Source organism: Schistocerca piceifrons, chromosome 5, assembly GCF_021461385.2.
Source record: "Schistocerca piceifrons isolate TAMUIC-IGC-003096 chromosome 5, iqSchPice1.1, whole genome shotgun sequence".
In the NCBI taxonomy this organism is placed as follows: Eukaryota; Metazoa; Arthropoda; class Insecta; order Orthoptera; family Acrididae; genus Schistocerca; species Schistocerca piceifrons.
The window spans coordinates 519,240,055-519,263,018 of NC_060142.1; the positions used below are offsets into that span (position 1 = coordinate 519,240,055).

General features: G+C 40.4%; 1 protein-coding gene across 2 annotated transcripts in view; it reads left to right on the plus strand.

The window, feature by feature from the left end:
- LOC124797848 overlaps positions 1-14,088 on the plus strand; it is a 60,252-nt gene extending 46,164 nt beyond the window's left edge. For both annotated transcript variants that reach the window (XM_047260907.1, XM_047260908.1), the window contains 2 exons: positions 13,301-13,444; positions 13,770-14,088. In XM_047260907.1, coding sequence (XP_047116863.1) covers positions 13,301-13,444; positions 13,770-13,856 — 231 coding nt within the window. In that variant the 3' untranslated portion in view covers positions 13,857-14,088. The remainder of the gene's footprint in view (positions 1-13,300; positions 13,445-13,769) is intronic.
- The last annotated feature ends 8,876 nt before the right edge of the window (positions 14,089-22,964 follow it).

The window sequence follows — 22,964 nt, forward strand, 5'->3', positions numbered from 1 at the left end:
TGTTGCTCGTTCGGGACGATGTCTATTACCATCCCATCCCATTGACCACCCCACTCCAAGCAATAGCTATCCACATTACTCTTTCTGCTTTTACTTTTTCAGTTTGTACCGTCTACGCTCCACCGTCATCTGCTGTTAGTCGGGCTGACATGATGCACCTGATCGATCAGCTTCCCCCGCCGTTCTTATTGTTTGGCGACTTCAATGCCCATCATCCCCTTTGGGGCTCTCCTGCATCCTGTCAAAGAGGCTCACTCTTGGCGGATGTCTTCAACCATCTCAATCTTGTCTGCCTCAATACCGGCGCCCCGACTTTCCTCTCGGACTCTACTCATACCTACTCCCACTTGGACCTCTCGATCTGTTCTACCACTCTTGCCCGTCGGTTCGAGTGGTATGTCCTTTCTGACACCTATTCGAGCGACCACTTCCCCTGTGTCGTTCGTCTCCTGCACCACACCCCATCCCCACGTCCTTCGCGCTGGAACATACTGAAAGCTGACTGGGGACTTTACTCCTCCCTGGCGACCTTTCCGGACCGCGATTTTTCCAGTTGTGACAGTCAGGTCGAATACCTCACGGCTGTTATTATCAATGCTGCCGAACGTTCCATACCTCGTACTACTTCTTCTTCACGTCGCGTTTCCGTCCCCTGGTGGAACGAGGCTTGTAGGGACGCTATCCGTGCTCGACGACGTGCTTTACGCACCTTTCGCCGCCATCCTACGTTGGCGAATTGTATTGAATACAAACGACTCCGAGCGCAATGCCGTAGAGTCATCAAAGACAGCAAAAAAGCTTGCTGGGCCTCTTTCACGAGCTCCTTTACCAGTTTTACTCCCTCTTCCGTTGTTTGGGGTAGCCTGCGCCGGCTGTCGGGCATTAAGGCCCACTCCTCAGTACCTGGCCTGACCTCAGGTACTGAGGTCCTTGTTGATCCTGTGGCTGTCTCCAACGCCTTTGGCCGCTTTTTCGCGGAGGTTTCAAGCTCCGCCCATTACCATCCTGCCTTCCTTCCCAGGAAAGAGGCAGACGAGGCTCGGCGACCTTCCTTCCACTCGCTGAATCTGGAGACTTACAATGCCCCCTTTACTATGCGGGAACTCGAACGTGCGCTTGCACTGTCCCGGTCCTCTGCTCCGGGGCCAGATGCCATTCACGTTCAGATGCTGGCACACCTTTCTCCGGCGGGCAAAAGCTTCCTTCTTCGTACCTACAATCGCGTCTGGACCGAAGGTCAGGTCCCCATGCGTTGGCGTGACGCCGTTGTTGTTCCTATACCCAAACCCGGGAAGGATAGACACCTTCCTTCTAGTTACCGCCCCATTTCTCTTACAAGCTGTGTCTGTAAGGTGATGGAGCGCATGGTTAATGCTCGGTTAGTTTGGATTCTTGAATCTCGACGACTACTTACTAATGTCCAATGCGGCTTTCGTCGCCGCCGCTCCGCTGTTGACCAACTTGTGACCTTGTCGACATTAATCATGAACAACTTTTTGCGAAGGCGCCAAACGGTAGCCGTGTTCTTCGACTTGGAGAAGGCTTATGATACCTGTTGGAGAGGAGGTATCCTCCGCACTATGCACAAGTGGGGCCTACGCGGTCGTCTGCCCCTTTTTATTGATTCCTTTTTAACGGATCGAAAGTTTAGGGTACGTGTGGGTTCCGTATTGTCCGACGTCTTCCTCCAGGAGAACGGAGTGCCTCAGGGCTCCGTCTTGAGCGTAGCCCTTTTTGCCATCGCGATCAATCCAATTATGGATTGCATTCCACCTAATGTCTCAGGCTCTCTCTTTGTCGATGACTTCGCGATCTACTGCAGTGCCCAGAGAACATGCCTCCTGGAGCGCTGCCTCCAGCGTTGTCTAGACAGCCTCTACTCATGGAGCGTGGCAAATGGCTTCCGGTTCTCTGAAGAGAAGACGGTTTGTATCAACTTTTGGCGATATAAAGCGTTCCTTCCGCCATCCTTACATCTCGGTCCCGTTGTTCTCCCATTCGTGGACACAACTAAGTTTCTAGGGCTCACGTTGGACCGGAAACTGTGTTGGTCTCCACATGTCTCTTATTTGGCGGCCCGTTGTACACGTTCCCTTAATGTCCTCAGAGTTCTTAGCGGTTCATCTTGGGGAGCGGATCGCACTGTCCTGCTTCGCTTGTATCGGTCCATAGTCCGATCGAAGCTGGATTATGGGAGCTTCGTCTACTCGTCCGCTCGGCCATCCCTCTTACGCCGGCTCAACTCCATCCACCATCGGGGGATACGTCTTGCGACCGGAGCCTTCTACACTAGTCCTGTCGAGAGTCTTTACGCTGAAGCTGCCGAGTTACCGTTGACCTACCGGCGCGACATACTGCTGTGTCGGTATGCCTGCCGGCTGTTGTCTATGCCCGAACACCCCTCTTACAAGTCCTTCTTCGCCGATTCTCTCGACCTTCAGTACGGGTTATATGTGTCTGCCCTGCTGCCCCCCGGAGTCCGCTTCCGTCGCCTGCTTCGACAATTGGATTTTGCCCTCCCTACCACCTTCAGAGAGGGTGAGAGCCCGACACCACCTTGGCTCCAGGCTCCGGTTCGTATTTATTTCGACCTCAGCTCACTCCCGAAGGAGGGTACTCTGGCTGCAGTGTATTGCTCACGGTTTGTCGAACTTCGTGCTCGACTTGCTGGTCACACCTTTATTTACACCGATGGCTCCAAAACTGACGATGGTGTCGGCTGTGCCTTTGTCGTCGGGACCGCCACCTTTAAATACCGGCTCCTTGACCAATGTTCCAGCTTTACGGCCGAGCTTTTTGCTCTCCATCAGGCCATTCAGTATGCCCGCCGCCACCGCCATTCATCGTATGTCCTCTGCACTGACTCACTCAGTGCTCTTCAGAGCCTTGGGGCTCCCTATCCGGTCCATCCCTTGATTCAACGAATACAGCAGTCCCTCCATTGTTTCGCTGATAATGGCGGTTCTGTCAGCTTTCTGTGGGTCCCCGGACATGTAGGAGTGCCTGGGAATGAGGCTGCGGATGCTGCAGCCAAGGCTGCAGTCCTCCAGCCTCGGCCAGCCTCCCATTGTGTCCCGTCATCTGACGTTTGTGGGGATGTATTTAAGAGGCTTGTGTCCTTGTGGTGGGATGCTTGGTCATCCCTCCAAGGAAACAAGCTCCAGGCAGTAAAACCGCTCCCAACTGCTTGGACAACTTCCTCCCGACCATCTCGGCGCGAGGAGGTCCTTCTGACCAGGTTGCGGATTGGGCATTGCCGGTTTAGCCACCGCTACCTGCTCTCTGGTGACCCAGCCCCGCAGTGCCCTTATGGTCAGGCATTAACGGTGCGCCATCTTTTATTGTCGTGTCCCCGTTTTAGTCAATTTCGTGTTGTCCTGTCCCTGCCATCTACCTTACCGGATGTTTTAGCTGATGACGCTCGAGCAGCTGCTCGTCTTCTGCGTTTTATAACTTTAACTGGCTTGACCAAAGACATTTAACCTTTTTACTTATTTCATCTGCATCTTTGTCAGGTCCTTTTGATGTCCCCCCATCCCCTTGAGTTTTAGCAGGTTCCTTGTGCTCTAACACCAGTGACTGGGCGCTAATGACCTCAGCAGTTGAGCGCCCTTAAACCCTACCAAAAAAAAAAAAAAAAAAAAAAAAAAACCGAACACTACTAACGATGGGCTTTTGCAGCTGACGACGCATGTATGTGCCAGCGTTAATACCATGGCATTGACAAATATGACTGAAATGGGCACATGAGTCAGCACTGGATGTTGTTGCAGTGGCAGTGTTACACAGCCTGATGAATCCCAATACCTTCATCATGCTGATGCTAGGGCATGAATTGTTATCTTCCCTGGGGGCAGTTCCTTGACACTGTACCATGGGATGGAGACAGGCTGGTGGTGGCTCCATTATGCTCTGAGGAACATTCACATTGCTACCCTTGGGTCCAGTGGAGCTTGTGCAGGGCACCATGATGGCCAAGGAGTATTGTCCACTGGTTGCAGACCACATGCAGTCCTTCATGATGATGGTGTTTCCTGACAGCAGTAGCATTTTTCAGCAAGATAATACACCATGTCGCAAGGCCAGCAATGTGCTGAAAATGTGTTTGAGAAACACAGGGGCGAGTTCGAATTGATGTGCTGGCCTCCCAACTTGCCAGAAACACATCTGGGATGTGACTGAATGTGGTGTCAGAGCTTGTCATCATCCTCTCCAGAATTTATGGGAATTATGTGAATTATGTGTGCAGATGTGGTGCCAATTCCCTCTAGAAACCTACTAAGGTCTTATTGATTCCATGCCGTGACATGTAGCCACTGTTATCTGTGTCAAAGGTGGACATACTGAACATTGGGTAGGCAGTCATAATGTGCTGGCTGATCAATGCATGTCCACAAAAGGAGTGTGTTAAGTATATACTCGCATATTCCCCCATTTTGGACTGGGAGATCAGGTTAATGACTGAAGTAACAGAAAGGAATGAGGTGTGAGTGTTGGAGGGAGGAGAGTATAAATTGAAAGAAAAAGTCCCCATCTGCTGAGGTCAGAGGTGGTAGTGTCAGATCTCAGGACAGAAGGTGAAATATACATAGAAAGTAAGATTAAAAGTAGATAAATGGCAGAGGAAACACTTTCCAAAACAAAATGTCAAACTGACACTGGAAGTTGGCCTATTGATACACACATTTGGAGCAGCAGAGTAGGGGGTAATACATTTTTATCAAACCAGCATGGCCACACCTTTAAAGTCAGAAACAGACAAAATACTAATTATTCCAGAACTACAACAAACCCAAGAAAAGATTTATAGAATACTTCATTGTAGTTAATTCAAATAGCTACTGTTTATTTTCTAATGATAACTTAATATTTATGTGACCACAAAAAAAGAAAGAAAATTAGAAGGAAAGAGATTTCAGAAATTTCAGTGCTTCCAATACAAATTTAAAAGCGGGAAAAAATTATTACCTAGCTTTTACAACCATTAGTTCCTTCTCATGGAGGAAAGAGGGATACATTTGGGAATGTTATGGAAGCTACAAATAGCTGTTTTCTAATTTTAAATGTGTTTATCAATGGTATTGAAGTTTTGCATCCTAAAGATAAATAACACCTAGCAATGCTGCCTTTGTGTAATTTGTTTTCTCAAGTACACTCTTATTTTAATATTGTTTACATCATGACATAGATGTTTATCATGTTGTTAATGTTCCATTGGCCTGGAGTCATATTTACAGTAAACATTGCACACTGTCCTGAAGTTAACAGGAATGTTCAGTCCTTGAAGTTAGATATTAAGATACACTCCTAAAAACTATCAAAAGTGTACAGACAAATAGTTTATATTTCAAACAAAATAGAGGAAACTAATAAGCACAGCAAAAACTTTATATATAATCATAACAAGCAAAAAATGTGTTTCACTACTGATTACTCCATGTTGTAAATGGGTCTTAAAATTATACATATAATAAAACATATATAGTCTATAATAAATTGAACACATAGGCATTAGAAATTGAAGATAATAGCAAGTAATTTCAATATTATCTATATTACTAAATGATAAAGCAGCTACCTGCTCACTCCAGTATCAGTACAATCTGACATCTGTACATATTCTATACAACAAATTTGATCATTGTAAATAAGTGTTATAAAATGATATTTCTGTTTACATATGGCTACATATTACCCCAAGAATTATCATATACACCTAATTACATTGAACATTCACATGTTTTGTGACAATGTATTTATTACTTTATGAAAATGTTTAAAATATTCTTGAGTTACTCCATGTTCGTGAGGAGTACTATTTCACTTGGGCTCTGTGGAAGGTAGATAATTGTATTCGTTTTCCTTCGAAAATATTTGTGTATTTTTGTTTTTCTGATATGTTCTACATTCTGGAGGATCTCCTCATCATGGATTTATTTGGAATGTAAAGTACATCTAATCTTATCTCCCATTCCAGATACAGATTGCCTATCTAATGGATTTAATTTTTCAGTTTTTCCGATAATTATTGACTGAACTCAAATTTAAAACAGTCATAATCTACTCATTAATAGGTATAATCTTCTGTTAGTTTTAGCAAAAAAAGTTGTGTATTTAAGATGGAAACTGTGTATTAGTTTTGAGGCAGTGTAACTCATGGTGTGCAAATTATGCAGACTACATCAACCCAGTATTTTAGAATGGAAGCACTTAGCAACTTCCAACAAATTTTACACATAATTTAAAACCTTTACAGAACTTTCTCACTGACACCTCATGAAATAATGAAAGGAAAATACGTTTCCTTACTACATTTTTTCTGTTCATGCAAAAACATTTAAGCACCGTGTATGGCATTTGAATTTATTATTTTCTTACCAGGAATTTTATTCACAATACATTTTACAAATATATGGTATCTGGAAAGTAACTAGGTATTGAAAATGGGCAGATAAATTCTACATTTACAATGTTAATTTATTGAAATTAATATCATGCTTACAGTGTTCCTTAAGAATGTGGATGCTTACTTTTAATTCAATGTAGGAATCGCCAGTGGCTGGGTATGGAATCCAGTCATCTGGAGGAAATTGCATGGGATGTTGCTGATAATGTCCTGAATCCATGCTTCCAATTCTTTCAGAGTGCAAGGATTCATCCAGTGCACATCACATTTTGCCCAGCCCCATAAAACAAGCCATATGATTTCAGGTCTGGACATGGTGCAGATCACTCATGAGGTCCACGTCTTCCCAACCATCATCATGAAAACTGTCATCCAGTCATATGTACACTGACATTTGCAAAGTGAGGTGCTTGCTATCTTGCATAAGAATAATGTCTTTGATTTTATCCCATATGCTTGCTCTGCATTCATGGTGTCCTGTAGGATAAATGGCCTGATGACATTTGTGGCAGTCATTCCACACCACACAGCCACTGTTGAACAAGACTGCATGTTCTCCACCATAACACCAGTGTTCTCTTCCACATAATAATGGCAGTTGTGTTCATTTATAAAACCTCCCACATTGAATAAAGTCTTGTTACTGAGGTTCAAATGGTTCTGAGCACTATGGGACTTAACATCTCTTATTACTCCAGAGGACATTATTAAACAGTTGAGGCCAATCTTCGTACCACCCCAACATAGATTCCTTATACTCCATTCCGTCATCTGTCTTCTGGTGTCAGCTGTTGAACTTGAGAGGTTTCCACTTTCGATAATTCAGTTCATTATGCAAGATCTGACATATCGCATTCCTTGTGAGTCCACTTTCACGTGCCGCCTGGTGTGTTGATTTTTTTAAGGGCTGTATATAAACATTCCCTGCACAGTTGCCACTGGCTAACCAGCTATTCTTGCATCTTCACTAAGCCTAACATTCTGTGACAGTTCTGTACTGCCTCTGGGCGAATTGTGGCATTCACTCCATTTGTAGTATGATAGAATGTCATTTTGTCTGCACCAGGATGATGGAATTCTACACTTCATAATGTGTAGCACTCTGTGCTTGCTGTTGGACAGTCAAGTGATCAGCCATCTTTTCAATTGCTGTGCACAGTTCCTCTCACAGCAATCGTATGTGCTGTGTACTGCAGAAAATGTAAAAAGTGCTCACTGAGGGCGGAGGGGAGGGGAAGGAAGAGAGGAAGAGGAGGGAGCAGGGCAGATTGAGCACAAAGAGATTGTGGTGTGAAAGTATGGTCTGGTAGCCAGATGTTTGCAACTGTATCGCTGGCAGTATGGCAATATGACCTCGAAGCCAACTGATGCATGCCCCCACCATGACTGCAGAAATCCAAACCTTATTCAGTGACATATATGTACATACAATTTCCATTAGGATCTTTTTTCTGTCTCCCTTTCTTCTTTTTGACCCTTATCTGAGCTTTGGTGACCTTTTGTAGGTCATGGGGTTTTCTTCCCGTGGGTTTTGTGTGGTAGTCTCTCTCTGATCCACAGTCACATACACCTGTCTGTCCAAGGAAAAAGGTACTGATAACCTAGTAGTTTTGTCCCTTTAATCAACCAACCAACCAACCATTATAATCACACCAATATCATAACTTCTACAGCTATTTTATAATATCTAGCTACTTTCCATACATTGTTTAGTTCCTACATACACCACTGAATGTACCTGCAAAATTATGCAGTTCAGGAAAGTAGTAGTGTCCACTTTAGCTTTTCTGTTGTAAAATTTTTTAACTGCCTACCGGTTACAATGAAATGGTGATTTCTAAACTAACTAAATAACTTTACATTATAAAATTTGTAATGTAGAGTTACAGCAACTTAAAGCAAATGCCAATAACTATGGGTACTTACCAGATAATTTGTCGAATTTTATGGAAAACTAATGAATATGTTTTTAAAAACACTACTGCATACCATGATAGCTGAAATGCCCACTTGTGGGTGTTAGGGACCAGGTTGACTACCATGGGTTTAGAAGATATGAAGTCATAAACATTGACTTGTGTGAAAAACTGTAACATAGTAACTCATTTGTAAAGTGATCAGACATGTAAGGATGTTTTATACACAGAACTTGTATTCTTTAAAGGACTGGGGGTAGGGGTTGCTGTTAGTTCTGTAACTGTAGAAGAAGAGTTAAGAGGTAATGTGGAAGCTACCAGCAAGTGACACAACTCGTAGTTCATGAAAGGATCAAATGAAACTAAAATACAGAAACTAAAGTGTCTTAACATTAATTATCCAATCTACCCATCTAAACTCCAGTATTCTTTCTTCTGTAGCACCACATTCAAAAGCTTCTCTCCTTATCATGTCTTTATAATTTATTTCCCCCATTTTAGTTCCATATAAGATTACACTAAAGATGAAAACTTTCAGTATCTTCCAAATGCATCAATTTGTTAGATGTTAAAATATTTGTTTCTCAGAAATGCTTTCTTGCTATTGCCAGTCTTTACCATTTGTACTTAACCATCATTAGTTAATTTGCTGCCCAAATAGCAACACTCAGTGACTGTAGTGCCTCGTTGATGTTCTTTTATTAGTCATTTTGGCTGTTGGGTTACTGAGATAGTCTTGTAGAGGTCTTTGGTAAGCACAGGGGGTGGTTGTGAAACATGAAGACTCACTCGACATACGTTTCCTGGGTATGGTACCATGTCATATTGTATAAAACTACTGCTGATGAAAAACCAAAGTTTCGGTCACGGTTGCCGTGGCCTCCTCCTAGGTCTACTGGTGTGTTCTAGCTATGCAGCAGACCCAGAAGGCCGCTGCAACTGTAGCCAAAATGTTGGGTTTTCTCCAGCAGTAGTTTTATACAATAATGACATGGTACCATACCCAGAAAACTTTTATGTCGACTGACTCTGGCCGCAGAAGCCTACACAATTAAATGAAGACTCTCATTTATGAAGGAGAGCAGAGTCATGATTTAAGCAGTTATGCCTAATGATAAATTTCTATAGTCTGAAAACAGTTAATCATCTCATCAAAGAAAGGTGACAAATGTTTGTCGAGAGATTTTATGAAGACAGATAGAAAGTTTGACATAGAAGGTGAGCTGTTTTGAGAAATAAAATTACCATTGATTAACAGTCTGGATAAGAAAGACACTGTTATTGAAGATGTGTCAAACAAAATGTTGAAGGGTAAAAATTCTTCTATTTTGCCGTGACTCGCTCAACAACTTCTAACATTAAATTTAAGCAGTTCTAGATAGTCTTCAGCAAACTGTTCGGCAGATGACTTCTGAAGTTCTAGAGAGTTATCAAATAGACCAAATAGATATCCCACAAAACATTAATAAATACCTTCTCTGAAAAATGCCTGGAACAGATAGGTGGTCTGTTCAAAAAATTCCATGACTTTCATAATTTCGCACTCATGGTGTGTTTGAGTGAAATGCGGTTGGCATCCCTGCACATGCCCAAGTTTAGTGTTCAGAGTTTTATCAAGCAGAATGCTATGTCACACAGTTTGTGAATTCAGAGGTGGCAGAGTTAGAGAAGCAATGTGTCTGGATGAATTTTTGCATGAAACCAAAGAAAACCTTTACAGAGATGCAACAAATGATGCAAGAAGCCTATGGCAATGAGTGCTTAAACTGTACTAGGTGTGATGACTGGCTCATGCAATTTAAAAATGGCCAGACAGAAGTTAAAGATCACTCTCATTCATGTCAGGAACGTCAACAAAACTGTGCATGCAAATTGATGGTTGACTGACTGACAGATTGCAGAAGAATGTAACATCTTAGTTATATCCTGTCATGAAATCCTGACATGGCATCTTGGAATGTATTGTGTTGCCGCCAAGTTAGCCCACGGCTCATGGGTGTACAGTTATGATGTTGAGACGAAGATTCAATCTTCACGGTGGATCAAGAAAGGTTCTCAAAGACCAGAGAAAGCTTATCAGGTCAGGTCAAATCTCAAAACCAGACTGATAGTTTTCTTTGATTTTGAAAGATTAATTCATCATGAACTCGCGCCACAGGGATAAACTGCTACTTGATGGTACTATCGTGTTGCAACACCCATGAGAAAATGTGAGAAGCAAACGGCCTGGTATGTGGTGAGACAATTCATGGTTCTTGCATCTCAGTAATGCACCTGCACGTTCATCCCTGATGGTGTGTGACTATTGTAAAAAAAAACAAAATCACTGTGCTGCCTCATCCTTGGTACTCTCCAAACCTGGCCCTTGTGGACTTTTTTTTCCCCCAAAGTTGAAAACCCCATTGAAAGTATAGAGATTTGCAACATAAGATGAGATAAAACAAAATTTACAAATGGTGCTTCATGTGATCCAGTAAGTGGCATATAAAGACTGTTACCAGAAGTGGAAATGGCATTGGGAGTGGTGTATGAATTGTGTAGGAGAATATTTCAAAGGATACCATGCATAATAAGTAAAAGGTAAGCTTAGAAAAATTTTGTGGACAAAGTTCTGGAATTTTTCGAAAAGACCTCACACTTAGGAACCCCTCATGATGGAAATGTAGTGTGTCCAATGGCAACAAATAGATTTGACATGTTTGAGGATGTCCACATTGAAACTGGTATAAGTGACCTTGACACGGTTTTGTCAACAATGATTAGCAAAGGATAAAGGACAACTACAGCATGCAGAAATATGTTTAAGTTCAGTAAACTAGGTAAAAAATCAAGTAACTTGAAACTTTTAGCACAGGACTGGGGCATGTACAGGAACTACGGTTGAAGTTTAAAAGAGTAGTTGACCATGCACAGGATAGATATGTACCCAGTAGAACAGTTCATAAAGGGAGGGAACCTCCATGGTATACAGTCAGTGTAGAGAAACTTCTAAAGAAACAGAGATTACTGCATAGTATGTGTAAAACAAAGTGTAGGGCTATAGATAAAGATCTTGAATGAAATTCATTTGGCTGTCAAGAGAGCACTGTGCAATGCCTTCACTTACTACTGTAGCAGAATATTGTCAAATGGTATTTTACAAAACCCAAAGAAATTCTGGTCATATGCAAAGGCTGTTAGTGGCACAAAAGTCAATGTACAGTCCCTAGCGAATGAGACATGAATGGAAATTGAGGGCAACAAAGTAAAAGCTCAAATGCTCAACTCCATTTTCAAATGTTGGTTTGCAAAGTAAAACCGAAGAGAACTGCCCTGATTCAATCCTCATACCACTGAAATGATGAATGAAATAGTTATTAGTGTCAGTGGTGCTGAAAAACAACTGAAATAATTAAAAATGAACAATGCTCCATGGTCCGATGGAATCCCAGTCGGATTCTATAGAGAAATGTGCAGCTGAGTTAGCCACTCTGTTCACTATAATCTATCATAGATCCCTCAAACAAAAAACTGAGCTCAGTTCATGGGGAAAAGCACAGGTCACACCTGCCTACAAGAAGGGTAGTAGAAGTGACCAAGAAAACTACTGTCCAGTATTCTTGACATCACTTGTAAACGTCAATAGAATATATTCTGAGCAAAAACATAATGAGGTATCTTGAACAGAGCAGCCTCCTTAATGACAACCAGCATGGATTCCAATAACATCATTCGTATGAAACCCAATTTGCACTTTTCTCATGTTATGTAGTGAAAGCTTTGGATCAAGTCAGTTGGGTAGATGCAGAGTTTCTTGAGCTCCAAAAAGCGTTTCACTCGGTACCAACCTATGCTTAGTGTCAAAAGTATGACCATATAGATATTAAGTGAAATTTTCAACTGGATTGAGAACTTTTTGGTAGGGAGGGTGCAGAATGTTCTGTTGGATGGAGAGTCATCAATAGATGTTGAAGTAACTTTTGGGGTGCCTCAGAGACCTTTACTATCCATGTTATATATTCATGGCCTTGCAGACCATGTTAATAGTAACCTCAGTCTTTGTACAGATGATGTCGTTATCTATAATGAAGTACTGTGTGAAAGAAGCTGCAAAAATATTCAGTCACATCTTGATAAGATGTCAAAGTGGTGCAAAGATTGGCAACTTGCTTTAAAATGTAAAATTGTGCACTTCACTAAACTAATACATGTAGTATCCTATGACTATAATATCAATGATTCACTGTTGAAATCGTCCAACTCGTACAAGTATCTAGGTATAACACTTTGTAGGGATATGAAATGGAATGATGGCATAGGTTCAGTCATGGGTAAAGCAGGTAGTAGGCTGCAGTTTATTGGTAGAATACTGGAGAAGTGCAATCAGTCTACAAAGGAGATTGCTTACAAATCAATTCTGTGACTGGTTCTTCAATATTACTCTTGTCTGGGACCTGTACCAAATAGGACTATCACGGGATATTGAATGTATACAGAGAAGGGCAGCGTGAGTGATCACATGTTTCTTTTATCCATGGGAATGTGTCACAGAGATCCTGAAGGAACCAAACTGGAAGTCACTTGAAGATAGACATAAACTATTCTGAAAAAGTCTGTTAACAAAGTTTCAAAAACTGGCTTTAAATGATGACTAGGAATATACAACAATCGTGGGATGGGAAGAAACCCTAACAATGGTATAATGGTACGTACCCTCTGCCAGGCATCTCACAGTGCTTTGTAGAGTGTATATGTAGATACACCATTTCTCCGATACAATAAGGACAATTAATTGCAAAGTCTCACATTTTTATGTTGTAGTCTCATTTTTATACAAAAAATTCTGTTAAACAATGAAATTTAAAGCCTAATATAACATGGTGATTAAGAGTCCATACTGCATTTGCTCTGAAAGAAGACCAAAAGAAGTAAAAGATATAATCACATTTTTTGTAACTTATCCTCATTGCATTAACGTGATCTGAATCTTGTTGTGCAGGTACTGTGTGGGTGTGAAGCTGCGTGGGTGCCAGCTGCCCAGGGCCAAGTTCCTGAGGGTGCCTTGCCTTCTGGAGAAACTGAAGATGGTGAGCCACTCTTTACAGGGAGAGCACAACATGAAGGAGCTATGTGTGTTGGAAAGGTATGTTGGAAGTGGCAATGAAAAAGTCTTAAGTTTGCAATCTGAAGTTGTAAACACAAACGTGTGTTTACAATTGTCAGTGTTTATCTTTAATTAGCATGCACAGTACAGTTAGAAATTTATTGTTATCAAACTGTAAAAAATGTGAAGCTTGTTTTCAAACAAAATAAATATAAAATTAAATTCTATACTGGTTGAATCATCGGAAAAACAAAAATTCATGGGGCTTATACCTTTACATAAAATGCGTATCAGTTTGAAAAGTGGTAGTGTTCCTAAAGTACTGATACATTTGTTAACTGCTTTAAATGTTTGTGTGTTGCAGGTCCAAGGAAGTCATACAGTCTGTTACATTCCGTATGGAGGTCAGGAGATAGCATACCCAGAATATGAAGTTCTCGTTGCCAAGTGAAAGACTTCCTTTTGACAGCATCTTTATAGTGCCACAGTTGTGCCTTTTGCCATAGGCTGCATTTAAAATGTTAAATGGAATACTATAATGCTTAACATGTGTATTGACATAAATCTGTGCCTCTGGTGCTTCTACAGCACACTGCAGATATTATTATTTAAATTATGACTGGTTAAAATGTATGCTAAATAAAGGCATTATGCTGTCAAGATTGATTGAAATTAATTATAAATATTTGTTGTCCAATTCTTTTTATATTAGGGTAGTTTGATAGAGAAAAGCTATGTTATATTTCAGAAATGATGACCTATTGTCTGCTTCAAAACAGAAACATGAACTTTTAGACTGTCTATGTAGTAAAGGAACCACAGATGTAACCTTAATTCTATTTTCTTAAAGTAACAATGTGCTGTACATAGCAAACATATGCATTACAGTTGTCAAATTGGTTATTGGACTCTTGAACAGCTGTTCACTTGATGTCAAGGATGCTAACAAATTATGCTAATGAATTGCTTCTATTTTGATAGATCCTTCTACATTTGTATTACAATGAGCACAATAGCAATAATTATGTTTAGCAAAGATCTGTGGAGCTATCATTGTGTAAGCTATATAGTTCAATAAAATTGTACTATCTTTAAATGATACTGTGTTATTTGGCTAAATTATCTTTACAAACAAAATCATACCTCAGAATGGATAGTGTCAGATTTAAAATATGGGTACCAACTAAACTCTAATATGATCAATTTTTTGTTTTGTTCTGAAATATAACATGTGTGTGCGGCTGGCAAAATTACTCCTATAGCTCGCGTCATGTTGGAAGGTGGGCCTGTTTTCAGCAGTTCTGCACAGCCCCACCATCAACTGCTAATAGTAAGATTAATTCTCTTTCTGCACGGCTAGCCGTGAGTTACAAACTGGAGTGCGAGTATCTCTCTCCCACGTGCTGTGATGTTGCTGCATTTTGCGACAATGCAGTATCTTTCACAGAATGACTGAATTATTCACTCAGATGTTGATGTTAATTTCTTGTAGCAGTATAGATGTGAATGTATATCTGTAAACGTTTTAGAGTGATTTTTAAATGAAAATGTCATGTGACGGCAATAAACATGAAGTTCCTCACAATTAAACTTTAATTAAGTTGCGTGCCTATGGAGTATCGTCTTAGTCGTGTGACTGGTTTCATGATTTCCTGTCAGAAAGGTCACTGTAAGTGGTAATTGATGGAAAATCGAGTAAGGGAGAAGTGATATCTGGCATTTGCAAGGATGCGTTGCAGCTGCTCCTCTGTTTCTGATCTAGTAAAGGATTTAAGAGACAATCTGAGCACCCCTCTTAGACTGTTTGCAAATGATGCTGTGGTTTACAATCTTATAAAGTCATCAGAGATTAAAACACATTAGAAAACAACTTAGACAAGTTATCTATGTGGTGAGAAAAGTGGCAACTGACTCTAAACAATGAAAAGTCTAAAGTCATCCACATGAGTAGTAAAAGAAATCCACTAAATTCGGTTTACAGGACAAAATACACAATTATAAAGGCTGTAAATTCAACAAAACACAATTACGAATAACTTAAAATGCAATTATCATATGGATAATGTTGCATGGAAAGCAAACCAAAGACTGCCATTTATTGGTAGAACACTTAGAAAATGTAACAGGTTTACTAAAGAGACTATTTACACTACGCTTTTCCGTCCTCGTCTGGAGTATTGATGTCAATTGTGGGATGCACGGCAGATAGAACTGATCGAAAAAGTTCAAAGAAGGGCAGCTTGTTTTGTATTTTCATGAAACAGGGAAGATACTTCCTGGGATATGATATGCGAATTGGGGTGGCAACTGAGGAAAAAGTGTTTTTCATTGTGGCAGGATTTTTCCATGAAATTTCAGTCACCAACTTTCTCCTCAGATTGTGAAAATACCGTTTGTATTTGCTGCGCACTGTTCGGCAGGGAAACGGTAGAGAAATAGCTTGAATGTGGTTCTATGAACGCTCTGCTAGGCACTTAATTGTGAATTGCAGAGTAATCATGTAGATGTACATGCTTCACAAGCAGTCAAGGACGTTAATGTCCCATATTTATAATTTCTTCAAATGTGAATCTGAAAGTGACACTTCTATTTTTGACACTTTGAAGAATCAAGAACAAACTGCTCAAGCATGTGTTGGCAAGAGAACTGTTCAGAGAATAGTAAACAAAAGCATCGGAGTTGGAGAAACCTTAGGAAAATTTGTTTTTGTGTCACCTGAAAATCATCGGAATTGCAGGATATCTGTAACAAAAATAGATGTTTTTGACAACAATGTTTTAAAGTGCTCTGTGTCTGAAATTTTTATAAGTGAATACTCAACATCACAAAAACTTGCTACAGTTATGCCTGAGCAAATTGGCTTCAAAGGTAGTGCTTCATCAGTGTAAAGAATTTTAAAATACATTGGTTTTAAACACGTTAAGTAGAGTTTTTAATTAAAACAAGTGACATAGAAGCAGTACAAAGCACGTCTGTTATAAAGATGCATGATACAAGAAAGGAGGTAGTTCTACAGTGCATTGCCTTGATGAAACGTGGATCAATCAGAATCATTCCATGAATACCTGCTGGAAAATGAGGGATGTTACTGGCAGTTTCAAAGTTCCCTTAGGAAAAGGTTCTCTGATATTTATTCTGGATGTTGGCTTTTCTTCTGATTTGGTTCCTGAGAGTAAACTTGTATTTAGGTGTATGAAAAACAGCAGTGACTACCATTCAGAAATAAATACTGTCACTTTCAAGAAGCGATTCACTGAAAAATTCTTGCCATACCTAGCTTTGAAGTCGGTCATTGTAATTACTGTGCCAGTTATCGTTCAGCTGTTACAGAGAAATGACAAAGTACGAGCACCAGGGAAGGGAATACTGTGCTCTGGCTGAAAAATAAAAAAAAAATCTGGACAATATTAGCCAGACTCATGCTGAACATAGAAGCATACTCGTCACTTTATAAAGCAGTTACTTTATAAAGCAGCTCGTTACTTTATAAAAGTCGCACGACAGAATGTACAAATTTGACTTTCTTGCATGTGAATGTGGTCACACGGTTTTGCATTTACCCACATATTACTGTCAATATAATCCAACAATCCGCATATTGTAGTCTCGCAGTAGCGTTCTCGCTTCATGAGCGTTGGGTCCTGGGTTCGATTCCCGGTGGGGTCATGAATTTTCACCTGCCTCGAGATGACTGGGTGGTGCTATCATCATCATCATCATCATCATCATCATCCATCCCAATTATGGCCAGAGGAAGGCAACGGCAAACCACCTCCATTCGGACCTTGTCTACTACAGCAGTGTGGGTCTCCCACATCATTCCCCAACACTCTGTCAAGAAGCATGGGACTTCATTTCCATTTCCATAATCCAATAGAATTAATTTGCACACAGGTTACAAGCTATGTGAATAATAATAATAAAAAAACTTTCAAGATAATAGACACTGAAAGGCTTGTGCACGAAACGGACAGCATCCCCCATCAGCGTGGGTACACTGTGTGTGTCATGCTGAAAAGTTTCAAAAATAAGACTTTCGCAGGGAGGTGAAGACAGATAAAAGCCTTGAATGTATCATCCTAAATTTATAATCAGATGGTTCTGACATGGACTCAGATAGCAGATAGTATTAAGATGTAGACTCTGAAACAAAGTAAAATAATGATCTTTATTAGTTTTAAGGAATCATTTTTAAAAACATTTTTGTCAACATATCAATTGCATACAAAGTACATGAGAACTTCCTAGCTTTTATTGATAAGAATTATGTAGCCTGTGAAGTATTCAGACTGTAATTTTCAACACATTGCCTATGGAGAAGTTAAGCTTTTCCCAGCCTGTTGTATTACTTGCAAGAATGCAGCTGGATAAATTTATCAAAAAGTCCAGTATTTTGCCATGTAAGCCCCTGTCATTTTCATGGCATGATTTGGAAAATGACTTAAAATGGAAGGGAGGGTTACCTGTTGAAATATCGATGGTTTTAGACTTTATCAGTCAGCATTCTGTTGAGTTATTCACAGAAGATGGTTAATTATTAGCTTGTTCAATGGATCATAAATGTGTTCTCCCACTGTAATGTTGAACAAGTTATTTTAAACTCATAATGACTGTTGACACCGAAAAATATAATAACATACTGACAATTTTTACAACAGTCTTTCGCACTAGTGTTTGCTACCAGTAATTCTTTTTTATACATAGTGATTTATATTGATCAGCAGTGATCTTGTTATTAGGCAATTGTGGTTTTGAGAAAAATTGTTCTTGATGCCTTCACACAGCTGTATCATCTATTCTTGCCTTCCAAAGTCACACAGACAATTGCTGTAGAGCAGTGGCCACAACGGCAAGACTCACAAGTAAGATTTCTCTTATATAGACAAATGATCGAAATCGGTTTTAAAATGTATTATTCCCTCATAGATTTGGACGTATAATACGATGTACTGAAGGCAAATGAACATGACTGTTGTCTGCAGCAACACAGTTTGGCAACACGGACCTCATTTGCCTGCTCTCTGTTGCCACACATGTGCAAACCTCATTCCCCCCACGCCTCCCTATCACTCCGTCTGTATGCACAGAAGCGGCATCTTACGTAAAGCAGGCTATAATTGTAGCACACTAGTACTGCACTAAAACTAATGTAAGGCCCTATAGTCGTAGCCAGTTATAAAAAAATTATATAAATAATGACCACCTTATTGACATACCACTTATTTTAATGTGGTTTTCATTCCCCAAGGTGGAGATATACATAATAAGTTGGATGTAATGCTATAAGGATAGCATATGCCTATACACAGTAAAAATTCCAGTATACAAGGTGGAATCCAAAATTTTCGGGACTGGTGCTGCCATCTAGAAAGTAGAAGTAGTAGATCTTTGCACCGCTAGGTGGTGAGAGCTGCATATGTGATGAGTCAGTGTAAGGAGCAGCATTCATCTGGGAGGACGTGTTGCATGTCCACAGTGATTTCCGTAATACTCGTGTGTTCGGTGTGGGGTAATTTTATGATGGTTGAAGTGTGCACAGACCTTGGTTACACCGCATCTGATGATATAACCTTCTTGTCATGGGTTATCACTGGTGACGAGAACTGGGTTTACGGTTATGACCCAGATACAAAGCGAGAATCGTCCCAGTGGAAGAGTCCGAGCTCTGCAAGACTAAAAAAAGTGAGCCAGGTGAAGAGCATGATCATTGTTTTCTTTGATACCAAGGGAATTGTGCACAAAGAATTTGTCCCACCCAACCAAACAGTGAATTCCGCGTACTACTGTGATGTTTTGTGACGGCTCCATGAAAAAGTGCGGTGACGATGGCCCAAACTTTGGCGTCAAGGGAACTGCCTGCTGCATCATGACAACGCACCCTGTCACACGTCCTTGCTCACCAGGACATTTCTGGCAAAAAACAACATGGTGTTTGTACCCCGCCCACCGGTACTCACCAGATTTGGCACCTTGCAACTTCGCGCTATTCCCAAAATGAAACTCAAGTTGAAAGGCCATCGGTTCAACACTCTAGAGAGGATTCAAGAAGCATCACTGGTGGTGATAAACACCCTCAAAGAACAGGACTTCCAGAAAATGTTTAACCAGTGGCAGAAGCACTGAGACCGGTATGTACAGGTGGATGGGAACTACTTCGTGTGTGATGGTGACCATTAGCCCAAAGATAAGGTTTTCAACAGATGGCAGCACCAGTCCCGAAAATTTTGGATAGCATCTTGTAACTCATACTTGAAGCAATAATAATAAATTTTTCATTCTGCAATTTCCATCACTATGATATTAGTTTAAGTAAAGTTATTTTTATCTCACAGTCTAGAGACAGCTTTACACTAGATCAAAAACACAATACTATACATTTTTGTATTCAGACAAAATCTCAACAACATGATCAAAATGGTACTAAAATTTCTTCTTTATCAGGGACTAATGGCAAAATGGCCTGTAATCAAAACTGAAAAAGTATGAAAGCAGTGGACTATTTAGTGAACAACTGTTATGAAGTAAAAGAAGAAATCAGCTCACTAAAATTTCCACATGAAGTTAAACTCATTCTGAAAAGGAGACAAATGACAAATCCTAGGTGAAAATGTGATAACCTTAAATTATGCTGAAGTGTTCAGAGATGCAACTCTGCACAGTGTTCCCAAATGGCTTGATAATAAAGGCTTGTAAATACTACAGGAAACTTTTCCTAATCTCAGCCCAACCTAAAGCAAGAACTACAAAGGAAATTAATAGTATTTGGTGACAGCCACAGTTGTGGCAATTCTTCCCACATAGCTGAAACATCTAATGTACATGGAGCAGCATTAATCAAACCTGGTATGTCATTTGCAGACATTAACAAACTTAAAAAACTGTCAGAACAAGAAAGCGGTGTTCCTTCAATTTCATTGTGCTGATCAGAGGCTTCAATGTTTATACAAATAAAACAGCAATAGCCACTCAGAAACTGAAGAAATGTTTAGGTCTGTTGACACATACCAACATCTTAGCTTTCAACATTCCACATTTCTGTGATTTGTCATGGTGATCCTGTGTTAACCAGGATACAACTGCAGCAAATCAACAGTCTGAAAATTTATATCAACACTTCAGAAGCATTAATATGATAAATGTAAATGGAATTTGACACAGATTTCACACTTGTCATGGTTTACATTTAAATGGACTGGGTGAGTATCTAGTAACCAAGAAAGTGCTTTGTAGAATAGTAAACAAGCTTCATGTACTAAATACACAGGAAACAATGAATGTTAGGATGGAATCAACAATCTCACCACAATTCCTTTTTAGTTTAAGTATGGAGACTGACTGTGTTGACAAAATACAAAATGAACTATACTGAGACAGAACAAACTCCCCCCCCCCCCCCTACCCCTCCCCCATCTTGTAACAACTCTATGGTATTTTTGGATATCAGTATCAGCTCTTTAAAAAATAAGTTAGATTATCTTAGTATTCTACTATAAAAGAGCAGATATTCTTTTCTATATATTAATGATCTTTGGCTAAATGAGAATCAGCTATATTTGTATGAGCTATCAGGTTATTGTTTCTTATAAAGTATTTGTACAAGTCTGAACAACTATGGAAGTATTTCAATATTTACTGAAGAGCCTAAGAAACTGGTACACCTGCCTACTATTGTGTAGGGCCCCCGCGAGCATGCAGAAGTGCTGCAACACAGCGTGGTGTGAACTTGACTAATGCCTAAAGTAGTGCTGGAAGAAAATGACACCATGAATCCTGCAGGGCTGTCCATAAATCCGTAAGAGTATGAAGGGGTGGAGATCTCTTCTGAACACCACACTGCAAGACATCCCAGATATGCTCAATAATGTTCATGGCTGGGGAGTTTGGTGGCCTGCAGAAGTGTTCCTGGAGCCACTCTGTAGCAAATTCTGTACCTTTGGGGTGTTGCATTGTACTGCTAGAATTTCCCACATCCATCAGAATGCACAATGGACATGAATGGATGCAGGTGATCAGACAGGATGCTTACATGCATGTCATCTGCCAGAGTCATATCTAGACATATCAGGAGTCTCATATCACTCCAACTGCACAATCTCACACTGCTACAGAGCCCCCACCAGCTTGAACAGTCCCCAGCTGACATGAAGGGCCCATGGATTCATGAGGTTGTCTCCATACCCGTACACGTCCATCTGCTTGATACAATTTGAAACGAGACTCATCTGATCATGCAACATGTTTGCTGTCATCAACAGTCAAGTGTCAGTGTTGACGAGCAAAAGCGAGGTGTAAAGCTTTTTTTCATGCAGTCAAGGGTACACGAGTGGGCCATCAGCTTCAAAAACCCTTACGGATGATGTTTCGTTGAATGGTTCACATGCTGACATGTTGATGGCCGAGTACTGAAATCTGCACCAATTTGCGGAAGGGTTGCACTTCTGTCATGTTGAATGATTCTCTTCAGTTTTCATTGCTCCCATTCTTGCAGGACCTTTTCCCAGATGCAGCGATGTCAGAGATTTAATGTTTTACTAGATTCCTGATATTCATGGTACACTCATGAAATGGTCATACGGGAAAATCGCCACTTTATCAGTACCTCGGAGATGCTGTGTCCCATCGCTTATGCACTGACTATAACACCATGTTCAAATCACTTAAATCTTGATAACCTGCCATTGTTGCAGCACTAAACAATCAACGACTGTACCAGACACTTGTTGTCTTATAAAGGCATTGCCAACCACAGCACTGTATTCTGCCTGTTTATATAAGTCTTTATTTGAATATGCATGCCTATAGCAGTTTCTTTGGCTCTTCAGTGTGTGTCAGCAATGATTTTTTGGAAATATGCATTAATCTTGAGAACAGTAATTTCTGCATTGAAAGTGTATTTGAGGAAGCTGGTATATTACTGCCTGGTCCCTAACTAATTGTAATGTCTGTATAGCGTACTCCTGACAGCAATATTTGTGTCTTCGCAGACATACTAGGTAGAACAATCTCCCACTTGGGGGGGGGGGGGGGGGGGGGGGGGGGGAACAATCAACATAAAATTTTAATCTTTGGGGATGTTAACATTGACGTTAGGGTTACAACAACAAAGCACTTATACTTGCTCAATGTACTCAGGTCATACAATATGTTTTATGCAAATAACAGTCCAACAAGACACCTATCATTTCTGAACAATGCTATAATAAAAATAGAAAGAAATTTGCATGAAACTGGGTGTATGTATCTGAAATGAAATAGGACACAGAAGTTAATAGCAAACATGCATCTTCATTTCTTGGTGATCTCCGATGCTGTGGTGGCTGTAAAAGAACTTGCAAGTGTCTACTCCTCCATAATTTGCTGCAACTTTCAGAGTTCTTGACAGTGCAGCTAATGATTTGGTGGTACCAAGAGAAATTTCAAAAAGTTCAGGTTGACATGACGTTTCTCTTTCAAAATTACATGTTTTAACACTCACTGATTACATCATTCATTATTACAAACAGAAAATTTATGGATTATAGTCAAAACCTTGTCGGTGTGTACACACTGACATCGTGGA